Consider the following 21,948-nt stretch of genomic DNA (forward strand, 5'->3'; position numbering starts at 1 on the left):
CCCACGTGCTCACCAAATTATTCATTAACAGATTATATCAGCAAGCAGGCAACTCTGCATATTTCACTCATGATGTATATTCTAGCTTACAAAAAACACAACATGATACATCTTAACAAGATGAAAAAGTTAGCTGAACTGGCACAAGATAAACCTCCATTTTATTTCTAGAATTGCTTAGCAAGTGTTTGCCTCAGTGTGAAGCTGCTCTTGCTGCTACCACCAGTAACCATGGTGGGTGAATGAAAACAGACGAATAACTTAAAGTTGTTGCATAAACTTGGTAAAAGTTGTAATTATGATCAAAGACCTATGAGAGCCGCTGGTGCTTCCAAAAATGGACCCATATGTAGTTTGCTGATGGTTGCATCTACACACCTGGTCATCACTGATAAAAATGCACACTGTGAGGTTACAGCTTTACAGTAAAATCAGCACAAAATACAGATGAGGCTGCGCTTTGATGACAAATAGCCAAAAAGCATGAGAACATTGTCACTGCCATTAATAAATTAGGTTTTAGGGATAATGCAGTGAAATTAAAGCCATTCTAAATTTAGAAGAAGTATATATTATGTTCCTGACCTCCCCCTTCTTGTCTTGCCAGGGATTAGGGCTGACCCGTTCTTCAGCTTCAGGTGGGATGGGAGGCCCTTCTTCATCACTCACGCTGGAGGAGGAGGAGGAGTCTAACGGGGGAATAGGTGAACTGGAAGGACACTCTGCTGGCAGAATCATGCTGGCTGGCATCAGAGCACCGACCACCGCATCCCTGGGGGAACCCGAAAAGCATCTTGTCATCAGTAAAACCGACAGATGACAATAACCAGCATCAGTCAGCAGATAAAACCTTTAGAGGTCAAATATCTCATTTCATGTTTTGAACTCCGACCTCAGCAGAATATTACCTTCTGTTAAACAAACACACGTCTCAACTTGCTTCTCACATGAAATCCAACTAAATTGTAGAGCTACTTACCCTGTACTCTGAATGACCCACACTAAATATAAAGGCAGTGTACTTGTTCCCTAGGAGGCTCCTGTGTCACTGCAACGGGATATTTCCAGTCGTGCGCACAGCGTACCTTGCATACATGATTTGGAGGGCTGACAGCACATGAGACAGAGCCTGCTGTTTGGCCAGGTTGCCATCCAGACTGAGGAGTATCTTGGCCAGCGAGGGTCGATTAGGCTTCACGCTGCTCTGCCCACTCATCTTGTTGCTTGCTGCTGATGAGTCACTGTCTGACTGGACACCTGCCGTGTACAACATCAAAACAATGAAGCGCACTGTCAGGGATGTCAAGCAATGTAAAACAGCTCCAGCTTCCAGTTTGAGGAGTGAAATAATTCTTTGCTGTGTGTGAAGAGTAACAGGCAGTCAGAGATAAAGATTTACTCTCCATCTGCCACAGCAATTAAAAGCGATTATCTTTTGCAGTAATCGACGTATAAAATTATCACCACTCTAAACTATTTGGCATACAGCAGTGTAGAAATAGTAGACGTTATAATAAAACAGCTGTGAAATACTACAAAACTTTGACTATGCTGTTTGCACCCCTGACACAAGATATTGGCACTGATAAAGCTGTCAAAAGTTAAAATCAAATGCTAATAAAAGACTAAATGAACCCCATTCTGGATCACACATGTTGCTCATCAGAACCAAAGACTTAAGAAAGATTTTGCCTAAAGACATTGTTCATGTTATCTTTCACTTAAGGTGAGACACATCAGGTCAATAGAGTAACATTTTGACGAATAGATAATACTAAGAACCTTCCACTAATCGTTATTTTAAATATGACAATGAATTTTTGCTTTACAGGTTTTCTAAAAGTTTATACTAAACATGCAAATATGTCTAAAAATGTCCTGATTTGAGAAGATTTTAGGAAGAAAAATCTGAACAGCTGATAAAGTTAGGTTCCAACTCCTCGAGTCAAACGAAATTTTGATATTGTGTACTGTCATTACTGAGAAAAATGTGTTCATGATGTGTTATTTGGAATAAAATGTTCTATAAATCCGACCATGAGTGATATACTAACAAAACATTCTTTAAAAACCTTCACAATATTAGCAGAAGGAAAGCTGAAGAGGAGATTTTTGACTTAGAATAGGAAAAAAAAGAATCATTTTACACTAATGGCCTTTAAAGACTAGAAAGACATGCTATGGGGGCAAAAACTGGTACATGAAAAACACGGCCTGTAGTGCCAGCATAAGGCAAAGATTTCACTTGAAACAGTAAATATGGGCCCCGCTCTGAAAATGACTGAACAGCTCCTCTTTGTGGCTAAACATATGTGAAGAAAAGGACAATTACCCAAGTATGATGCTCCAAGGGAGTCCCTGGCTGTCTGGAACAGGACTGGCTCATGAACTGAGGGGGTGGTGACATCCACAGTGGTCCAGGCGACACTGTGGGAGGAGCCACATGCCACTCGAGTGATCTTTTGTCCTTCCAGACCCTGAACCAGCGTCGGCTTCCTGTTGACCGTGGTGGTGCCATTTCCCTGCTGTCCGTGGTCATTGTCACCCCACGCAAAAACCTGACAGAAACATGAAATGGTTACTGGGTTTTGTTTTGTCAGTATAAAAGTTACGTGATGCCTTCAAAATTAGCTTGTCACCTCCATTTTCCCTACACTGCTGAACAGTACAAGAACTCAGGGAAAGTAAGAAGTGCAGGCATTCGTGCAAGCTCTCAATCTGAACAACTTCTTGAAATATTGAGTAGCTGCCTCTCATCATGAGAAGTGATGTGCTAACATTATTAAATTTGCTCAGAGGAAATGTTTTATACAAGGTGAAATAAGCTGTGTAACAAAAAGGTCAGAGGTGCCTGGGAAGTGGAGTAGGAGTCGATAAATCAGCTGCCGGAGGAGAAACTCACACATCTGGAACAGTGCCATGGCAGTAAATGAGTGGAGTGAACGGCGTGCTCTGATTTATAACACACTGTTTGTGGAGGTCCGTACAAACCTGTCCTGTGTCGGTGACAGCCAGGCAGTGCAACGCTCCGACAGCAACATGGACAATCTTCTTCCCTCTCAGTCCCTCCACCATCTGGGGTTTCCGCACGTGGACATCAGTGCCGTGGCCTAATCGGAAATAGTCGCCTTTGCCCCTGTTTTGGAAATACGAACAGTTAGTGGTCACACGAAAGCCTGCTTAGATGATCACGTAAGTGTATCATTAATTGGTCCTACCAGGTCCACACCACTCCAGATTTAGTCAGAGCCAGGGAGAACTGTGCTCCACACTCTATCTGGCAGACGCCCTGCCCGTTGAGCCGCTCGATGTTCTGAGGAATGTTGCAGCCCTCACTACCTCCACGACCAAGCTTCCCAAAATCCCCGTCACCCCACGAGAACACCAGCCCTGACAGAAACAAAGACACATATTACCAACATGCAACAAGAAACGGAATCACCTCTTGGAGAAAAAATCTCTAAAGCTTTCTTTCCTGGAAGTCATTTTAACTCAGGCATGTTAATGTGCACAGAGATTAATGCTAAAATGCTTGTCTGGACACCATTAAAACAGTGTTTTAAAAAGAAAATGTATTAGTGTGGATGTAGTGTAAATCATCAAAACTGCTGCTAGTAAGGAGAAACTCCACAGGCTACCTTAAAGTGAATTAAGAGGAATACCTTCATCAGTGAGAGCAAGAGTCTGAGCGTCCCTGCTGCCACAAGCCACCTGAATAACACGATGGCCCAGAAGCACTTTCACCTAAAGGACGGGCAAAGGAATCAGATAAAAACAAAAATCATGCACTGTGAATTAAAGGTACATTTCTACACTGTGTAGTGCATTAGGACTCCAGACAGCAAAAACAGCAAACAAATAAAGTACAATGCAGCACAATTAGGTTACTGGGAGTAAATACTTGTCTTTGTTAATAGCAGTTTAAAGTGCAGGAGCTCTGTAAGGTGAAGTCAGAGTAAAAATCACACTTTCAGAGCAGTTTATTCCCGAGTCTGTTCTCAGAATGACACCCACAATTAATGCAAAGCCTTTTACCAATCCTGCAAAGTAGACAAAGGTTGAGGTTGAAACCACAGACGTACCAGTTTGGGTCTCAGTTGAGTAGTGTTGTCTCCATGTCCGAGGCGGCCATATTCCCCCAAACCCCAGCTGTACAGCTCCCCACTGGAGGTGATTGCAGCGCTGTGAGAGCTGCCACAGGCGATGTCACGGATGCGTTTTGTCTTCAGTGCTTCAATCAATCGGGGCTTGTCACAGTTCCTTTAAGGAAAGATGGCAAAGGAAAGATTTTAAACTGCTGTCTATCACATACTCTCTGAAGATGTTTACCAGGAAACCCTCTGAATTAGGAGTAATTAACAGTCAGCACAATGGTGAGAAAAATTGAAGAAAGTCTAACTAATACTCAGATATTTACAGGTAAAATCTAAATATTAAAGCGCCTTGAGGTGGTCTGAAATTTGTTGACATTTTACTTGGTTGTTGTGTGGAATCGATACATTTTACAGGGTCTGAAAAAACATGTAGAGTCCCTAAGGTGTGCACAATATCTGTGTAAAATAACATACATTCTACTAAAGTGTCCTAGTTTGCCGTCGTCTCCTTCGCCCCAGGAAAAGACCTTCCCGTCCACAGTCAGTGCCATGGCGTGACGTCCACCTGAGTGCACTGCCACCTTCTTCACCACGTAGTTACTGAGTGCAGTGATCTGACGGGGGATTGGGATGGTCCCACTGGAGAGGCCCAGACCTAACCTGCCGTTCGTAGCCTCTCCACACGCATAAATCTTCCCCTCCACGGTCACTGTAGGAACAACACATTAGTTAGCTACTGTACTCTACATGTGAAAAAATAGAAACCCCAAAAGCGTTTACTATCTCACCTGCAAAGAGACTTTTGGAACCACCAGCCACTTGCACCACATTGAGGGCAGAGAGGGTTTCAGAGAAGGAAGGCACCTTGATCTGTGAAGAACACAAACAAAAGTGATTAGAGGATGCAGGGGCGTCTGAGCCCCTCACCAAGGCTCACCCCAAGGAAGCATCCGGTCCCTGTTCTTTTACTAAATTTGCTCACTGCGAGATTCACCTTGGTGCGACCAACTACACACTAAGGCACGTTGCTATAGTTAAGCACCTCATCTTGTTTCTAAATAACCAGGAACTAGATTAACAAACCCAATGTTTTCCAGTAAAATCACAAGACAGAGCACATACCTATGCTGGAAATTTTAATTGTAGCCTTTGAGTGAAAGTAATCAAGTACATTTACTCTCCACTCTTGCAACGTACAGGTTAATCAAGAACATCTTAGGGTTTTTAGTGGCTCATAATGGGCCTTTCATGGTGTGACTACATGACAGTAAGCTTGATGCATTCTACATGCAGTAAAAGCAATGAGTCAGTGATCTTTATTGGCAGAAATCTGTGCATTTTCTGTTATTTGAACAAGTTAACCTCAGTATTGTCTGAATAAACAGCAAAAACCCAATTAGCAAAACTAGTACAATTCCTCTATGGGCAAGAAAACCCTGCATTGTTACAGATTAAGTTAAGATAAATAGTTCAAATTATCTCCACTTTGACTGACCAAAAAATGTGCTCTCAATATTTAACATGAGCCTCACAGATTACAAAAATATGGCACACCAACATTAAAATCAGTAACAACGCTCAAAAATGAAAATATAATGGCCGCCACTTGCTTTGGAAAACACTTGGAAAAGCTCAAACTGCTTTTGCACATTATTATGTACATCATGATGGAGTTGTAACATGTGAATTGTTGGTTTAATTGAACAAATTTGTCATTATTTCTATAACCCACCTAATAGTCTTCAGATGACAGTGAAGAGTTTCTAATTTGGGACAATTACAGACAAGCCTACAAGCCGTGAACTTGAATTATTGTATAATAAGCAAACGGCACCTTAGATCCTTTGAGTCCTCCCAGCTGGTCCTTGTCATTCAGCCCCCAAACAAACACTTTGGTCCTGATGGTGGCTGCCGACTCCAATCCTGATGACTTCTTCCGAGCGAGACTGAAAGGCAAAGAAAGGCACAGTGAGAGCCTGAAAATTGATTCACATTTTGATTTTCCACTGCAGGAAAGGTCACATTCCAGTTAACATAGCTGTATAGTTACCTGCCATTATGGAAACAGATTAATGCATCAGTACATAGAAATCTATCAAGGTATGTCAGCAGAATCAGACTTTAAACAATGGGTTTAATGACGCACTTAAACTGTAAACATGCAGTATTAAAATAACCTCCTGCCAGATTTTGTCACATCTTCTAAAGTTGCATCTATAACCATACCACACTTCAATGTAAAGAGCACTGGAAATTCCAGCGATTAAATATTTACTCCTTGGCCTACTTTACCTTCCAGTTGCAGTTTTGTCATCATCCTCTTCCTCATTGTCAGATGCCAGGAAAGGGACGGTAGCCAGGTCTTCATCCTCTGCTCTGATGCGTCCCACAATGCCGAGTCCGTGAATCTTGCAGTCGATACCAGAGCTGCGGCACTGCTTGATTGCAATCTCGATGTATCTGTGATACTGCAGAAGGAGAGAAGACAGCATTCAAGCTATCACACCGCAAAAGCTAATAAACAGTGATTAGAAGATGATGTTTATTACTAGGACTTTATCCAACCTACCTCAGTACAGTCACTCAGGAGGAGGACAGTTGTGTCTGTGGGATTGATGTTGATTGTCTTGAGCTCAATTAGATTGTTCAAAGAGCTTCCACCTGTATACGAAGGAAATAAAACATTACTTTTGAATGACAAAATATGTAAAAAGTACCATGCAGAATCAAGAAACCAGAAAGTAGCACAATTACTGCAGAATATAACTAGAAAACAAATGAACCAAATATGAACATTAGTATATTTTTAACAAAAAACTACACAAATTTCACTCACCTGACACCACCACTAGTGAGGGCATGTAGCTGCTGTCTGCCGGATCTACAATCATCTTCAGCCTGTGCACAAGAACGTCTGGGAAAAGCTCAAGTCGTATCCAGTGCTGCAAGGAAAATAATGGAAAAGTCTGTCAGCTGATGCATTACACTTTAATAAAGCAAACTAAATAGACTGTCCTCTACCCTGATAGAGTATACAATTCCATCTCCCACCTTTCCCTGTGAGCCCGAGGACTGCCAACACTGATCACTGCAGTCAATGAGCCGTGAAGCCTGGTTAACCGAAGAGGACACGTTGAGGCTCTTGACAGCACGAGACCAATCGTCAATCAGCATCCCGCGCTGGCTGCTGTGATGCTTCTTGAGCTGTTTTCCAGAGCGGCCGCAAAAAGCTGGAGACTGGCCTAATTGCAGAGAAGATGAACAGCAGGTTCATTCACACAGGCCCACACAGAAGCAGCACAGATACTGTCTGATGAATGTGTGACTAACCAGGCTCGTTGATTCTGCCAAAGGAATGTCTAGTGTTGTGTTTGCGCGTCTTAAAGCAGTTTTCACAGAAGTCGAAGTCATCGCAGTTTCTGCATTTGAATCTTGGGCCGACAATGGGGAACATCTGACAGCCATCACACCTGCAGGTCGAACAGAATTTGCATTGAGACAACATTTTGAGATAAATATTTGATTGTGGAAATGAGAAGCTTTAAGTTATCTTTACCTCACTCCAGGATGAACACTGGGCACCAGCTCCATCTCAGACAACAAACCAGTCCAGTGGGACTGCTGAGGGAAGTCTACGATCACATCCTTCCCATTGGCACTGAAAGCTAAAAAACATTTACTTTGATTAGTACAGTAAACAGAGGATTGTGGTGACAGCAATATAACAATGTGTTCAGGAGCTCATGAATAGAATAAAAAATGGGGAAGACAGTTTAAAGGCCACAGTAGCTGGTCTTACCTTTTACAACCCCAACACTCCTGTGAGTGACAGAGCCCCATTTGTACTTTGGTGTTGTGACTGTGGGCTTCACCCTCACTTTGTCACCAATTTTTATATGGGAAGGAGAACTTTGAGGTGGAAATCCTGGAAAAGAAATGTCAAAGGGTGAGGAGAAAACATTTGCCACTGTTTTCCCAAGCTTAAGGCTCCCACCGACTATTCCACTTTTCATTAGTCTATTGACTATTTCATCAATTAGTCGATTAACTTATTAATTCTCTCCGAAAAACTATGAAAAGTGTGTCCTTGCATAATGCAGCATAGCAAAAATTGGAGAAAAAAGGTTCACATGTGAACGCTGAAAACCGTTCGGTTGAAGATGAAGAGTCAAAACTAAATAATAAAAACGCATTATAAAAGTCAGTAGTACAGCACAAAAAGAAAGTTTCCATTAAATCCCTTAAAGTGAAAAAATTTAATTGCATCTATAGATTAAAAGTGCAAAACAGACAATGCAGATATTTTACAGCATTAAACTGTTAAATAAACTCCTTTTCTAGTTTCCTATTCTATGTAAGAACTTCAAAATTCGCAGCTTCATCATTGTTGTTAACTTCTATGTTTGGTGAGTTTGTCAGACAGCTTTAAATCAAGATTTTAGCGGTGCAGAGCAGCAGTTTGAAAGTGACTGCTGGTTAACATGTAGTCTTAATAAGCAGCATTTCAGTCCCTATTTCATGCTCATTTTGCTGACTGACAACAGAAACAGACAAACATGTAGATGAAAATAGCCTTCTTAGGAATTCAGCTGGATTAAATGATCTGTGAGCACAGAGAGCAGGAGAGAAGCTAACACGATGTAAAGTGCCTCTGAATCGAACAGCTCATGTGAGTCATTCCATGTCAATTCAACAAATGCTTGTTGCACCACTTTCTCAGATCCTCCCAAAATTTTTTTTGGGCTTTATTTGGGTAATTTTATGAACAAATGCAAAGTATTATGGTTATAAACATACAGTATAAGCAGTAATGATCTAATCTAATACCCATAGTCAGTCCAAACTTAATCCTCGCCTATGATTTTAGGGTTTTAAACTACTAAAAAAGCAATTTATACTCCTTTTACATGGTCAGAATTTTTTCCCCTTCCAAAACTTTTACCCTTCTGGTGAGAAAAGTATAGAAATGAATGAAAATAAAAAATACTGGACTGTGGAATTTCCCAAAATATCCTTATTATTTCATGGGCGACTTTATTTTGGGTTTTTCATGCCTCTATTTTAGGACTTATTCTTGTGAAAAGACATTGAAAGAATGAATTTTCTTCTTTACTAATGAAAGTTGCATAAGGTAAAAGTTTTAAAACATTAAAATAAAGCTTATTTATTGATTTATAGGCTGTTGAACTCAGGTGTAGACCCAAAATAGCCTAACTTTAGGCATTAAAAAGTGCATGTGGGATACATGGTACGCGGTTCAAATTTTTTTTGGAGGAACTAGTATGTGTGAAGTATGTGTGAACTTACTTTCATATTTGTTTCTTGTGCCAAAGATGAGCAACTGCTGAATCAATTTACTATACATTTTGATCCTCGTTTTTGTTTTTAGGAACCATTTACATGACCAACTAAAGATGAAAGATGAATCTGAAGCATCAGCATCGTAGTATAAGTTACAAAGGGCATATCTGAAGTTAATTATTATATAGACATTGTTTTTTCTTTCATACAGTAACTGAATAAGAAGAAATGGCATCACTCCCAGACTGCATTCTCAGGACAGCCTCGGTATCGTATTTGACTTATCAGCTGAATTTGAAGATTTGCAAGTGAAATTCATGCACCCAAAAGGTCCCAGCAAGAAGTTCACATGGCCTAGAAAGGATGACGTAGTGTGGGTGCCTACAGCCCACATCCTCTGTCCAATCACTGCTCCTTCAACACGCCGTGGTGGACAGTACCACATATCTGGTGCAGATGATGGCCTGATTTCAGAGAAATTCAAGCAGTTCAAAGGACAGAAATAGTGGTGTGATAAGTTGGGGACAAATTACATGTTTTACATGGGACCTAAGGCAATATAACTCATTTTAACTGCAATATATTAGTTAGAATTCCTAAAAAAACGCCTATAAAACATAGTGCATTTCTTGGTTAAATTGGCCATGAAGGATTCAAGAAACAATGTTGATACTTCAGATATCAATTATTCGGATGTTTATTGTTATACAGACAAAGTTTCATGTTTCTACTCCATGTCCCACATTGGTTTCTGTGCCAATATATGTATGGTGTTTTTCAGTCTGTTTCATAAATAGGCATCGTTTTGAGGTCTAAGGAGACTAGCTAGCTCTTGGATATTTTTAGGTTAGAGAGAACTTTTAAGGTACTTTGAGATTTTTATAACATATGAACCTTGTTACTTATTAAAATTTGTGAAAAAAATGCCTGAATTCTTGAAAAATGCCATTTTCGCCAAATTTTTAAATTGCCCTGTACCACAGAGAAATGGGTATATTCATTCCAAATTTTTTTTCCTGCTCTATTGTTAAGGTGTTTGAACCCTTCAGATCACTTGTAAGTCTATATCATCAGTCAGTTCCCAGTATTATCTTCCTAAATCAAGCCTTTCTACCTAACATATCAATTTCCGAGTGGAAAAATAGGGATTTAAATATTTTATAACTTAGCAAATAGCAATCATATGATGTTAAAACTTTGCAAGTAATCTATTCTTATGTTGGGATAGTTAAAAAAAAAGTTTGGAGATGATCAGAGGAGGTCATGCAACAAAATTTCCTCAGATTTGTTGAAATGAGATGGAATGACTCATGTGTTTTCTCTCTTCAGGTGCTCGTGCATTGCGTTGTGCTGCTGTGGTGTCCCATATATAATATTTTGAAGTACTCTCATACTTTTGAAAGCTTGAGTTTGCGAAAACTTTTACACTGAACTGAGTTAGACTTTGCTATTGCCACTGTGGTCTAAAACTGTAACGCGGAGTGCAGCTGAACAATGATCGCAGTCAAAAATAATTGATGTCATTAGCGCAGAAATTCTGTAGTGACATGAAAGAAAAACACTTGTTAAAAAGAAATGAAGGCTTTTACAAAAAATGCATCAGATGTAAGTACTGATGTCATTTCAGCATCTACATCTTCCATTATTCTAAGTTATCACCGCATCCCTACCTAGAATTATTCACTTCTTATTACTACCAGTTGTGTGTCTTATCAAAAATCACATAAGCTTACCAAGAAGTTCAATGTGGATGTAGCGCACCCAGTATGTTCCTCCTTTCTGCTGCCAGTCACACTGTACATTTAAGTCATGAAGTCCATCTCTGTCCAGCTTTATCACTTTACCGACATCTCCATCATACACTTCCTCGTACGTTCTGCAGCACTTCACCATCATCCCCACCTGCAGTGAAGCCCAGAGCCATCAGACCTATCTTATATTTCCTTAGGATAGCTTTAGAAAAATTTAAAAGTCTGGTGTTCTTACCTGAATGTTCTCTCTAACATAAACGGCATAATCATCGTTGCTTTGGAAATCTGATCTCTTTTTAAATGTCTGGCTTTCAGTCACGACTGCACCTGGGGGCTGAGGTAACAGACAGACAATGTTAGAAATAAAATTACTATGAAATCATGTCTTGATTTATGAATTTCACAAGTTGAAGGACAAGTGACTCAGTCTGTTTTTGTGTTGGTGATTGCGCATAAAAAAGGGAAAGCAACCCACCACAGTGAATGTCGGCTCTGCTTCCTCCAGCTCCTCCAGCACCTCCTCATCAGAGTATTCATCGGACACAGTGTCGGCGTCTGACAACTCAGTGACGTGAATGTCTGGATGGTCCAGCAGCCAGCTCACCAGAGCCTCAACACCTGATGTACACGCTCAATTACTTCCCAACGCTATATCTCAATGCAATATATCAAACAGTACTATGACACAAATACAGTAAGAAGCATGCACTGCAGTGTACTGTACCTGGGACACCAGAGGCACTGCCTGTAGTTCCAGACAATGACTTCAAGGCAAACTCGATGTTTTTCCGTGGGAACCCCATCTCCATAAGCTGAAGGACTATGGGTAAAGGAGGGACAGGCGAGGTCTTCTGTTTCTTCTGTTTGGGTGGTCTGACATGCTGTATGGTGACAGGTGTGGTGGCCTCACTGGAGCTGCTCTCCTCAAACAACGGAGACGATGGATGGGCAGATTCCACAGCCAGGTACTGACACACCGCCAGAGCTGCCGCCTGCAAAGGGATAATGCTCAGGTCAGACCAAATACAGCAGCACTGATGGATGTAACATTACTGACATTAACATCATATTTCTGAAGTAAAATCTACTGACCTTAAGCTTTTATTTGCTTATAAAATGATGCATGGGTCAGCAGCGTGGTACCCTACTCTACCACTCAGCTTCTTAGATCCTCAGTACAACTGTTTCTGAAATGTTTCATGACTGAGGCTGGTGGGTAAGTGAAATTGTGCCTTTCACTGTAGCAGCTCCAAAACTTTGGAACTGCCTTCCTTTTTTAATTAAATGTTCCTCCTCCACAGACACTTAAACAATTTGATAACATACACGTTTCCAATGGCTTTTGGTTGCCGTTTGTGGTCTTAACATTAAACCATTTTACATTTATCTTAATTTAGAATGTGATTTTACAAATTATCTTGATTTGTCTTGTTTTTTTAGTATGTTATAGCTATTTCATTTCATTTTAACAGTTGGTTTTACAAGTTTTTATCCTGCTTTCTGCCTTGCTTTTATGTACACATTTTTGTCACTGCCTGTGCTACAATGTGCACAGTTTGTTTTAAAATGTGCTCTAGAAATAAACCTGATCTGATGTGACGTACCTCCATCTCTTGCCTGTCAAAAATAGCCTTGATGGGAGAGGGCTGAGTGGCAGCAGACAGCAGCTGCTGCAGGAGGATCAGTGGAGGCAGTGGACCCTCAGGAGACAAGTCTCCCACATCAGGAGACGACACAACTGGATCCTCTGAAGAACAAAAAGACAGAAGTGCAATGAGATAAAATGCAAAACCTAAATCTAATCTAACATTTTTCACTGAGGTAATCAGCAACTCACTGTGCATCCACGCACATGTAATCTCAAGGAAACATCCACATAATGCAAGGTATGCAGGCTGGTTAATAAGACACTGCTAAATTTGACCACCCATACAGGTGATGGTGTGGAAAATCCAAGGAATTTGGTGTAAGTGTACAAAGAGACATCATGACCAAATGTCCACACACCAGCACTAGCCCAAATATTACCCTCCAAGATTATTTTAAGAAAATAAAAAAGTAACAATTCTCTCTCAGGTTTTTAGAATAAATATTTTCCAGTTTCTTTCCATCCCCATGTCAGTAAACTGAATATCTTGGGGTTGAGGACATAGGAAGACATTTAACTATGGATGACATTTTCTATCATTTCTGGCATCTTAGACCAAACAACAAGAAAATAATCAGCAAATTAAAGACAGGAATCACTAGCTGTGACCCAAAACTTTATCTTCTCGAAGACATTCAGACGTTGGTGAGCTTCAGACACATATTCCAGCTGGGCTTGTTTCTATGAAATAACATTCAGTCTACAATTATTAAAAAAATCAAAACAACGCAAGAACACTTAAATATATCTGAGACTGCTGAATGCACGTCACAGGTTTGTTTACAAGACTAATAATCCTTTCGCAGGGTGACAGCTTACCACTGGGGTTGGGTCCAATGTCCACAACAGCTGGCTGGGAGAGGATCTGCCTGAGTTTGTCCTGATGAGAGAGCAGTGCCCTTCCTGCCTTTAGAATATACAGCCTCAGCTGCTGACAGCGCAGCAAATGGATGTCCACCTGGTCAGCTGGAAACACAACAGGGTAGACTAAATCCACTGGACTAACCTTTTGGCTCTGAGCAGTAAATTAGGGAAGCCTTCTAATCTTATAACTTACGGTAATCATTATTTCAAAGAAAGAATAAGACATGCAAGATGGCATTAGAAGAGTTTGCATATTTTTGAGGGCAATTGAACTGAAAATTTCATAAATAATGCCAATGATCTTTTAGCATTATATTTATCAGTCACTAAACTATCAAGTTTACAATATTTGTGCTGCGTTCTGCACCTGTAAGTCCACGGCTGAGGGACTTCTTCATGCGTTGTTTCTCCAGTTTGCTTCCAGCCAGGCTGACCAGCTGGGCCCAAACCGCCAACATGGGCTCAGTGAAGGGCAGATTCTGCACGCTGAAGGACACAGCAGGCAGCTGAGGGAAAATAACCATAACATGAAGTCAGGTTGTACACAAAGTAGAGCCAGTTTACAAGTCGTTTGTGCACGACCATCTTAACACTGTCATACCGGTTTGAGATGACTGAGCAAGCAAACCCTGCAGGTCCTCATCTCATGAAACTGGACAGTAATGCGTCCTTTTGGAGTGATGCGTGTGACTGTTCCTTCTCCATACTCCTCATGAATGACCTGACCGCCTAACCTGAGGCGCCCATCAATCCCACCGATCACTGCCAGAACTGCCATCAGACTGCCCACTCTGGGACCCTCTGAATCAGGAAAATATTCCTCCAAGAAGCACTGTAATTAATGACATTAAGAGTAAAGAGCACTTTGTTAGAACTGAATGTATCAGTAAAGTCAGAATGAAAGCCATCTTGCAACACAGTGATTGAATCCATCAAAGTGCAATAAATCTTACAGCTTCAGACTGGCAGCCTGCCATAACATCTCCAATGGAGCTCAGCTGAGTGTTGATGTAATCGTTTATCAGGCTGTTCCACTGGCTGAGAGAGTGCAGCGTTCGTAGGACGGCAACAATCTCCTCTGCCAGAGTGCTGCTGTGAGTGGCTGTAAGAGATGCCTGCGGACGTGACTTCCTCCTTCGCAGTGAACCTTCTGTGAGAGAAAATAATCACTCAAAAACTCGTACTACAATGAATACATCTGATTTTTCACCTAAAGCCTGATCAATGGCAGTACCTCTGAGAAGTGGCAGGTCTGATGAGCAGGTGCTCAGCAGGCTTCCCAAAAAGTTGAATAATTTCTCCACCAAGAATTTCATATCCTGAGATCGCTCTGTCTTGTCCCATGAAGGCAGGACCGCCTGCAGGAGACGTAATGCCAGGATCTGGAAACATAAGGTGCAAGACAAGGGATGATACAACCACAGAAATACTGTTTGTAAAAAGTGACATTCTATTTTCAGACACAGCAAATACACAGGGTTTTTTTGGTCAAATATGGGTACTCCAAATCTTTAACTTTTGTTTTGTGACTGCGGAAAGTAGAAGAAAAAAAACTGTGGTGTGCATCATTAAATATTTTAATCACTAGAAATGCAGTCACGTTGATTAGTTAGTCAATATGATCTCATCTGACCTGATCCTCATTGATTGTACTTAATCGTGTTCACCCACCTGTCTCTGCAAAGTTATGGCATTAAAGGACTGGTGTCCCTCAACAATTCGGATGAGTAAGCCGATCCATGCAGACGTGCTGAGGGTGCTGCACATCTGTGGCATCAGAGCAATGCTGCGTATGAAGCCCAGAGTACACCAGCTCCTGTGCTGCTCCCGAGACACCAACCTGTGGGAGTGACAGCCTGGCAACAAAGATGGGTCAAGTTAAACTTACTTACTACCTAATAACAAGTCTTGTACAAAAAGTAACTTCACCAACATGGCAGCTGAGTTACCTGATTTGTCATTAGCTCCACTTTCCACAAGCATCCTCAGTAGCCCACACAGGGTCCGTGTAGCGTCTGTTTGCAGCACCTCTGCATAGATCCCAGCTGACAGAGACAGTGTCTTCAGCAGGTTGACTGTGCTGGTCAGCATCATTGCTGTTGGATGGCTGCTCTTCTCCATCAGCTCACCTTCTGTTAAAAAAAAAAAAAAAAAGAGAAGAGACTGTAAATGTCAAGATGTGAACCTCATATTTTGTCTGTAGTTGTGATCTCTAGTAAGACTGGATTGCAAACTGACCTGTGTCATCCTCTGTGTCTGAGTCCTCAGTGGGGGGCTGGGCAGCTGGAGGTGGCTCTGCAAGTTTAAGGTCATACTTTCCCTCTTTGCCCATCCTGTAGGAGTTTGTGCTGCTTGTATCCCACTGAACTCTGATCCAACCATCCTCACCAAGTTCCCCGATGACCCTGCCGAGACCTGGTGCTGGACCATCCTAAAAAAAAAGAAAGCATGCACAATGTTAGATTTGAAACGTTTTTACCACAGATCATTAGCTAAAATGCCACTGAAAAACGGATTCAAGTACCTGATCTCCCCATTTCCAGTCGACTCCCCGCATCACCCTGGTGCCGATCTTCATCATGGCAGCCAGCTCTGGTCCAGAGGCAGGTAGAGGAGCCGGGGCTGCTTCCTTTCTGGACTCCTCCAGTACTGTGGCTGAACCTCCATGTGCACATAAACTCAGGTCCTCCTCGCTGCTGTCTGTGCTGGGTCCTGGGAACACAAATGACACAAAAGAGACATCAAACACCTCCATCATGAATATAGACAGATGTCCTTCTGCTGCTATTCTGGGCAGGCTGTATGTGTGTGACTGGACAGCACTCACCTATGAGCCTGAGTATACTTTGTGTGAGGGCCAATATGCCAGAATTTAGCAAGAGACTGAGGCTATTAGACCCGTGTTTCAGGGACAGCATATGGATCATGGCCAGAAGGAAGCGGGCCTGTGGAATGGTGCCAAGGCTTGGTCCAGCCGGGTTCTCATTGGTGATTGTCTGCAGTGGAACAGGCTGCACACCTGCACACAAGAATAGATTGTGAATGAGTGAGTTTCTGGAGAACAGATGCGACCAGAATACTGTCTTGGAACTGTATGCCTCTCCAGACCAGTGAAGTTTCAAGTCTGTCCAGACTCATTATATATACCGGTGGATACCCAAGATTATTGTCACTTCGTCATTAACTGACAAAATGTGAACTATGGTCACAATCTCCCATACTCTTACTGAGTTATGGGGTTGAATAACTTCCAACACCGTGTCTTCATAGGACATTGTAATATAGTGAAATCTTGACCTTTTAGATATAAAATTTAATATCTTTTGAGTTTATCGCAGTCGACATTGTGAGAAATTTTGTCATAAATACAACATGAATTCTGGAGCTGTGGCCAGTGCCCTTTGACCACCAAAAATTAATCAGTCACTGAATAAATGTGAACACCTTTGCCAAGTTTGAAGAAAGCCCTCATGTTCAGGAGATATCACATTCTTGAGAGTGTGGACCGGCATGGAGGCATCCAAATGACATTACAAACGAGTACCAGGTTAGCTTGTTGACATGAACTATAGAGTCAGGCCACTCACCCAGCTCTTTGAAGCGGGCGCTGGCCTCGAGCAGGATGTTGCGAACGTTCTGGATGGCCCAGGAATACAGCTTTCCAAACGTCACCTCCAAAAGCATGCGGTTAAAGGGAGGGATCAGATCCACGTCCTTCAGGCAGTCAGACAAGGGCTCTCTGCGAAAGAGAGTTGATGCATTAGAAGGCTCTCGAGACACAAGATCAAATCAACAGCTTATAGGTTTCCAGTGAATAATTGTAAAGCAATATAATGCGATTTCAATTCAAGAAATAAGTAGAACAATGCACATGTTTTTATCTTTTTAATATAAATTTAAAACTGGTCACCTACCCAATGTTGGTCCCTTCTGGTATGACCCTTTGCCAGCCACAGAGCATCGCGTACTGCACAGACGGTAGCAGGAAGCTTTTTGAGGCCAACTTCAGCATCGTGTCAATGCCCTCCAGCCTCACCTCGGCCCGCTCAAGCTATAAAACAGTGTTTAAATGTGTCAATAACATTAAATACCTAACCTTTCTTATTTTAAACATGGTCACGCTGATTCCCACCTGCTTTAGAAGACACTTCCTCATTTTCTCCACATCCAGAGGCTCCTCTTTCAGTGCAAATTCCACTATGGTGGCCATAAGGCTGGACTGAGAAAAGGCCCCCTGAACGCTGTGTTTGAGCCACCGGTACTTCTGGACATTGGCTACAGTGTTCAAAAGTGGCTGCCACTTGTCTTGCTGCAAAGTAATAAAAACGCAGGAACATCAAACCGTGAAAATATAGACACTGTGTTGTCTATGTAACAATGTATTAACTTAACCCGTATTGGTGATAGTAAAAGTGCAATAAAAGTTTCCTCACAAATTCAGTCTATCCAATCATGCACTTGAACTCAATCCTTCACATTAATATTTCTGTTATTTTGTGTCTGAGGGTGATTAACTGGTTATTTTTCCAGTAAAGGATAAAACTCCATCATTTTGGAATATTAAATCCAAAAATAAATTACAAAAAAGGGGCCTCTTGGGATTTTTTTTTTTTACATTTTTGTGCATTTTTAAAAAAATATATAATAAAATCCTTTAGTTATTAAGTCCTGGTAAACTACCTTGGCAGTCCTGCCAGTGGGTGATTTCCTGTCAGCAGGTGTGGGGCTGATGTGCACATTAAGTTCCTCTCCATTGGTCCCTTCATTCTCCAGCTTTGGCTCTTCTATGTCAGCAGACTCTGACTTCTTAGGCACTAAAAAAAGAACACATTTAAATTCAGAAACAGCAGCGACACAAGGAAATAAAAACCTTTCACTCTGCAGAAGATTTTCTAATATCTCACCTCTTTTTTTCCTTCGGTCCCTGATTAGTTTCTGGGTGATCCTCCTCCAGCGTGGCTGAGAGCTCAGCAGCTTCAGTTTGGACACTATAGATAGGTCATTGCTTACAGCTGGTCGCAACTCATTAAATAAAAAGCGCAGACGCTCGATAACAGGGGCACACACCTCCTTATAGGAGCGACCTTGTTCCTGATGGGTCTAAAATAAGTGAGATAAGGCAAACATGTCATTAACAGCCATATTCATCCTTGTTACTCCTCTTTTTAATTACAGAAAAACTGTGCAACATTTTATACCAGGGAGTCTTTGTGAAGTATTTTTATCATGATGCCTAAATATCTCAAATGCAGGAATCATACCTTGATTAAAGAACACTTTGCTTGGTAGACCATGCGGCACACGTCAATCACAGATTTAGGGAGGGACCTCTGTTTCCCTTGGTCCACACCCAAGGCACACTGACTAACAAGTGACAGAGCAATGTGACCTGGGATAGAAAAAAGCTTTACATTAAACTGCTGTACAAATCCAAGTGATTACACATGTAATGACCACATTTGTCTGAACTTCTATCTTCAAGACTGTAAAAATGCAGAAAGGATTAAAGATTGAAGTTGCATCTTAGCGTGACTGATAACAAAAATCATTTTCAATGACAAAGTGAGCCAAAATTAGTCAGTAATTCCTCCTCAAACAACCAGTCTGAGTCAGTTGCTAGGTTACCAAGGTCTTGATGTTTCAGCAAGCAGCAGAGCAGCAGGCGGCCGACTTCCTCCACAGGGTGTTCCGGAGGGAAGGTGATGGGTGTAATAAGATGGTACTGCTTACAGCAACGCTCTATTTGGCATAAGAAGTCCTAGAATATCACAAACAAAAAAGCAAAGCATGAAAGGACAACCCCTCAGCTTCATGCCTGCTGTGTACCAGCCCGCTTCAGTTTTTTTGGTCGTGCTTGTACCTTCACAGTGTGGTCCTGAGTGTTGTTGTCAGCAATGGCCTGCAGGAAAGGCTGTGCGTGGTCGCTGAGAGTTATTCTGCGAGAGTAAAGTTTGGCCTTATCTGGAGTGGTTGTGCCCAGGGAGCTGCAGTGGTCTTCATCTTTTTCTTCATTGTAGTTGTAGTGGATCTGACTGGTCTGCAGGCCCCCAGAGAATATGGAGGACTGGAGCCATTCTGTGCAAATACATCAGAGATTTCAATTCAAATTAAATTCAACACAAAGGATTATTTCTAATGACTCATTTAGATTTGAACCACGTTGCTTTAAAATCATTCAACCCACTGGCACATTCAATCTCCATGGGGGACAGGGGGGTGCTCTTGGCCAGGTAGGAGGCATGAAGACCCAGCAGCAACCCCAAGTTTCTCTCAGTATCAATAAGAGGCGAGGACAGACTGCTGAGGTCTGGAGTGGTGACTGTTTCCTGGTTGGGCTGTAAATGAAAAAAAGTCCCAATATTAAAGAGTAGAACCACTAATAAAGTGAGAAGTTGCATTCATAAAATGTATAATGGAACAACTTGTACCTCCATATATTGCCCAACACAGAAGGCCTGCATGGACTCCCTGGTGTCCTCAAACTGTAGGGCGGCTTCCAAAGCAACTACAGGGTCCTCTCCTGCAAACTGGGCTGTACAAAGAGACATTTTGTTTATCCAATTTAATTACATTATATTAATAAAGCACAAGCCAAGGCACAATTGTTGAATAGCAAAATTAAGTCAGTATTTTCTATTATTTAATTTACTACTTTCATAATACTATCCTTTTATTTATCACTCAAATTCATACTTCAGATAAGCAAGTGTTTATTTTGTCTGTTTTTCAAAATTCCTAATGTAACCAAGCTGGTTTTATGGTACATTAGGTATCAGTGGTAAAAAAAAAAAAAAGATTCTCTCAGCATATGGGAAAAGCCTCCATTGTATTTACATTCATTTCAACAATAAACTGATAGTTAAAGTGACCGTCTATGAGTAAGGATAGTTTACTATTTGCATCCCTAGCCACTATTATGTACTCTGTGACACAAATGAATTAAATTTAAAAAAAAAAATCAGAATTAATTGTGTGTCACATTATTTCAAAACTTTGAAAAAAATCGTACCCAAGATACTGTTTCCTGTTAGTGACTGGGACTGAGCCTGGAAGTCTTTGATGTCATACACCTTTCCATCAATTACGGTCCAGAAGCCGCCATCTTTGTTGTGGTTTTCCAGGTCAGCCTTACGGATGAGTGAAACCTCCTCATTGTTCTTTGAACTTTGCCCTGTAAAGAATGACCCTGCCACCGCAGTAGAAAAGCTAGTTACATTCTAGACCACAATACAATCAATAACATCTAAATTGAAAAAAAAAATGCTTCAGAAATATGAGTTACAGATGGTGTTATACCCATAATGCCTGGCCAGGCCAGATCTTCATTGTCATCCCTCTCATGTCCTGGGGCCAGGTGGTTGAAACGGTCCAAGTGTTCAAGGAGTCCAGCCAGGAGAGGAATGGAACCAGTCTCCTGCATCAGACCGGCATCAATGGTAAGGAGGAGGACGATGGACACCACCAACTCAGGCAGAAGCACTCCTATCACAGAACAAACAGTAAGACATGACTGCATAAGTGTCTCACAAGCTCTTTAAGAGTCTGTGTGTAGTTAATGCTGCTTTAGGGAGGCAATTTACCAGTTAGATCTCCTTCAATAACACGAGAAACTTCAGCAAAGTGACGGCGACCAGTAGAGGCGATGCTTGTTGCCACTGGCAGGATGTCTCCAATGTGAGTGCACAGCAAAGCGATGTACTTCTTTAACAGTGAGCCGACACCCAAAAGCTCAGGATCTGCACAAGCACCAGGGAAATCAAACATTGTCCATCTAAAGCTGATAAATCAGGATGAGTAAAGAAAACATCTCAGTGATGACTTACTGTATCCATTGACATTCTCGGTGCCGTTGACACCCAGGTACAACTTGCTGACCAGCAGCCTTTGGAAGCGAAGCAGCAGGTCTAGAGACGCAGAGCGCTCCTTGCTGACATGCTCTGCTTCTAAATAGTTGGAGATGCGCCGAGCAACATCCTTCAGTCTTGCGATTGTCTGGGACGCGATGTTCCTGTAGAGTTCAAATAAGTGGACCTGCTAGTAAAGAGTAAGCAGTTAAGCTGTACGAGCTGTATAAGTGCTTAGGGTAAAGTAAAATTACCTCAAAAGCTGCTGAACAAGCTGCACCAGAGGCAGGCTTTGTTTCCCTGCCGACTCGTAGATGCCGGTGTTGATGAGATCTTTGTCTAGCATGGTGCGACAACGATGCATGGTGGAGGCATTGGCCTCCTGTTCATCAATCTCCTTCTCTTTTTGAGCCTCCTTCTTGGCTTCAATATCCTGTCATGAAAAC

The 21,948-nt window shown here is 41.7% G+C and overlaps 1 protein-coding gene across 4 annotated transcripts in view; it reads right to left on the reverse strand.

The window, feature by feature from the left end:
- herc2 (HECT and RLD domain containing E3 ubiquitin protein ligase 2) overlaps nt 1-21,948 on the reverse strand; it is a 57,198-nt gene that overhangs the window by 16,692 nt on the left and 18,558 nt on the right. For all 4 annotated transcript variants that reach the window (XM_051946927.1, XM_051946926.1, XM_051946925.1 and 1 more), the window contains exons 20-66: nt 21,757-21,935; nt 21,482-21,666; nt 21,239-21,394; nt 20,955-21,140; nt 20,668-20,844; nt 20,087-20,190; nt 19,843-19,993; nt 19,519-19,733; nt 19,284-19,416; nt 18,920-19,047; nt 18,563-18,758; nt 18,339-18,472; nt 17,791-17,967; nt 17,573-17,709; nt 17,246-17,397; nt 16,486-16,677; nt 16,183-16,370; nt 15,897-16,089; nt 15,608-15,790; nt 15,330-15,514; nt 14,893-15,040; nt 14,612-14,808; nt 14,260-14,490; nt 14,026-14,164; nt 13,614-13,760; nt 12,751-12,893; nt 11,871-12,138; nt 11,622-11,764; nt 11,382-11,480; nt 11,129-11,297; nt 7,894-8,019; nt 7,651-7,759; nt 7,425-7,564; nt 7,146-7,336; nt 6,931-7,036; nt 6,664-6,755; nt 6,387-6,562; nt 5,929-6,040; nt 4,883-4,964; nt 4,569-4,803; nt 4,083-4,260; nt 3,663-3,744; nt 3,219-3,390; nt 2,992-3,136; nt 2,333-2,558; nt 1,086-1,257; nt 586-772 (exon numbers count right to left, since the gene is read on the reverse strand). In XM_051946927.1, coding sequence (XP_051802887.1) covers nt 586-772; nt 1,086-1,257; nt 2,333-2,558; nt 2,992-3,136; nt 3,219-3,390; nt 3,663-3,744; nt 4,083-4,260; nt 4,569-4,803; nt 4,883-4,964; nt 5,929-6,040; nt 6,387-6,562; nt 6,664-6,755; nt 6,931-7,036; nt 7,146-7,336; nt 7,425-7,564; nt 7,651-7,759; nt 7,894-8,019; nt 11,129-11,297; nt 11,382-11,480; nt 11,622-11,764; nt 11,871-12,138; nt 12,751-12,893; nt 13,614-13,760; nt 14,026-14,164; nt 14,260-14,490; nt 14,612-14,808; nt 14,893-15,040; nt 15,330-15,514; nt 15,608-15,790; nt 15,897-16,089; nt 16,183-16,370; nt 16,486-16,677; nt 17,246-17,397; nt 17,573-17,709; nt 17,791-17,967; nt 18,339-18,472; nt 18,563-18,758; nt 18,920-19,047; nt 19,284-19,416; nt 19,519-19,733; nt 19,843-19,993; nt 20,087-20,190; nt 20,668-20,844; nt 20,955-21,140; nt 21,239-21,394; nt 21,482-21,666; nt 21,757-21,935 — 7,566 coding nt within the window. The remainder of the gene's footprint in view (nt 1-585; nt 773-1,085; nt 1,258-2,332; nt 2,559-2,991; nt 3,137-3,218; nt 3,391-3,662; nt 3,745-4,082; nt 4,261-4,568; nt 4,804-4,882; nt 4,965-5,928; nt 6,041-6,386; nt 6,563-6,663; nt 6,756-6,930; nt 7,037-7,145; nt 7,337-7,424; nt 7,565-7,650; nt 7,760-7,893; nt 8,020-11,128; nt 11,298-11,381; nt 11,481-11,621; nt 11,765-11,870; nt 12,139-12,750; nt 12,894-13,613; nt 13,761-14,025; nt 14,165-14,259; nt 14,491-14,611; nt 14,809-14,892; nt 15,041-15,329; nt 15,515-15,607; nt 15,791-15,896; nt 16,090-16,182; nt 16,371-16,485; nt 16,678-17,245; nt 17,398-17,572; nt 17,710-17,790; nt 17,968-18,338; nt 18,473-18,562; nt 18,759-18,919; nt 19,048-19,283; nt 19,417-19,518; nt 19,734-19,842; nt 19,994-20,086; nt 20,191-20,667; nt 20,845-20,954; nt 21,141-21,238; nt 21,395-21,481; nt 21,667-21,756; nt 21,936-21,948) is intronic.

Source organism: Acanthochromis polyacanthus, chromosome 4 (assembly GCF_021347895.1).
Source record: "Acanthochromis polyacanthus isolate Apoly-LR-REF ecotype Palm Island chromosome 4, KAUST_Apoly_ChrSc, whole genome shotgun sequence".
NCBI lineage: Eukaryota > Metazoa > Chordata > Actinopteri > Pomacentridae > Acanthochromis > Acanthochromis polyacanthus.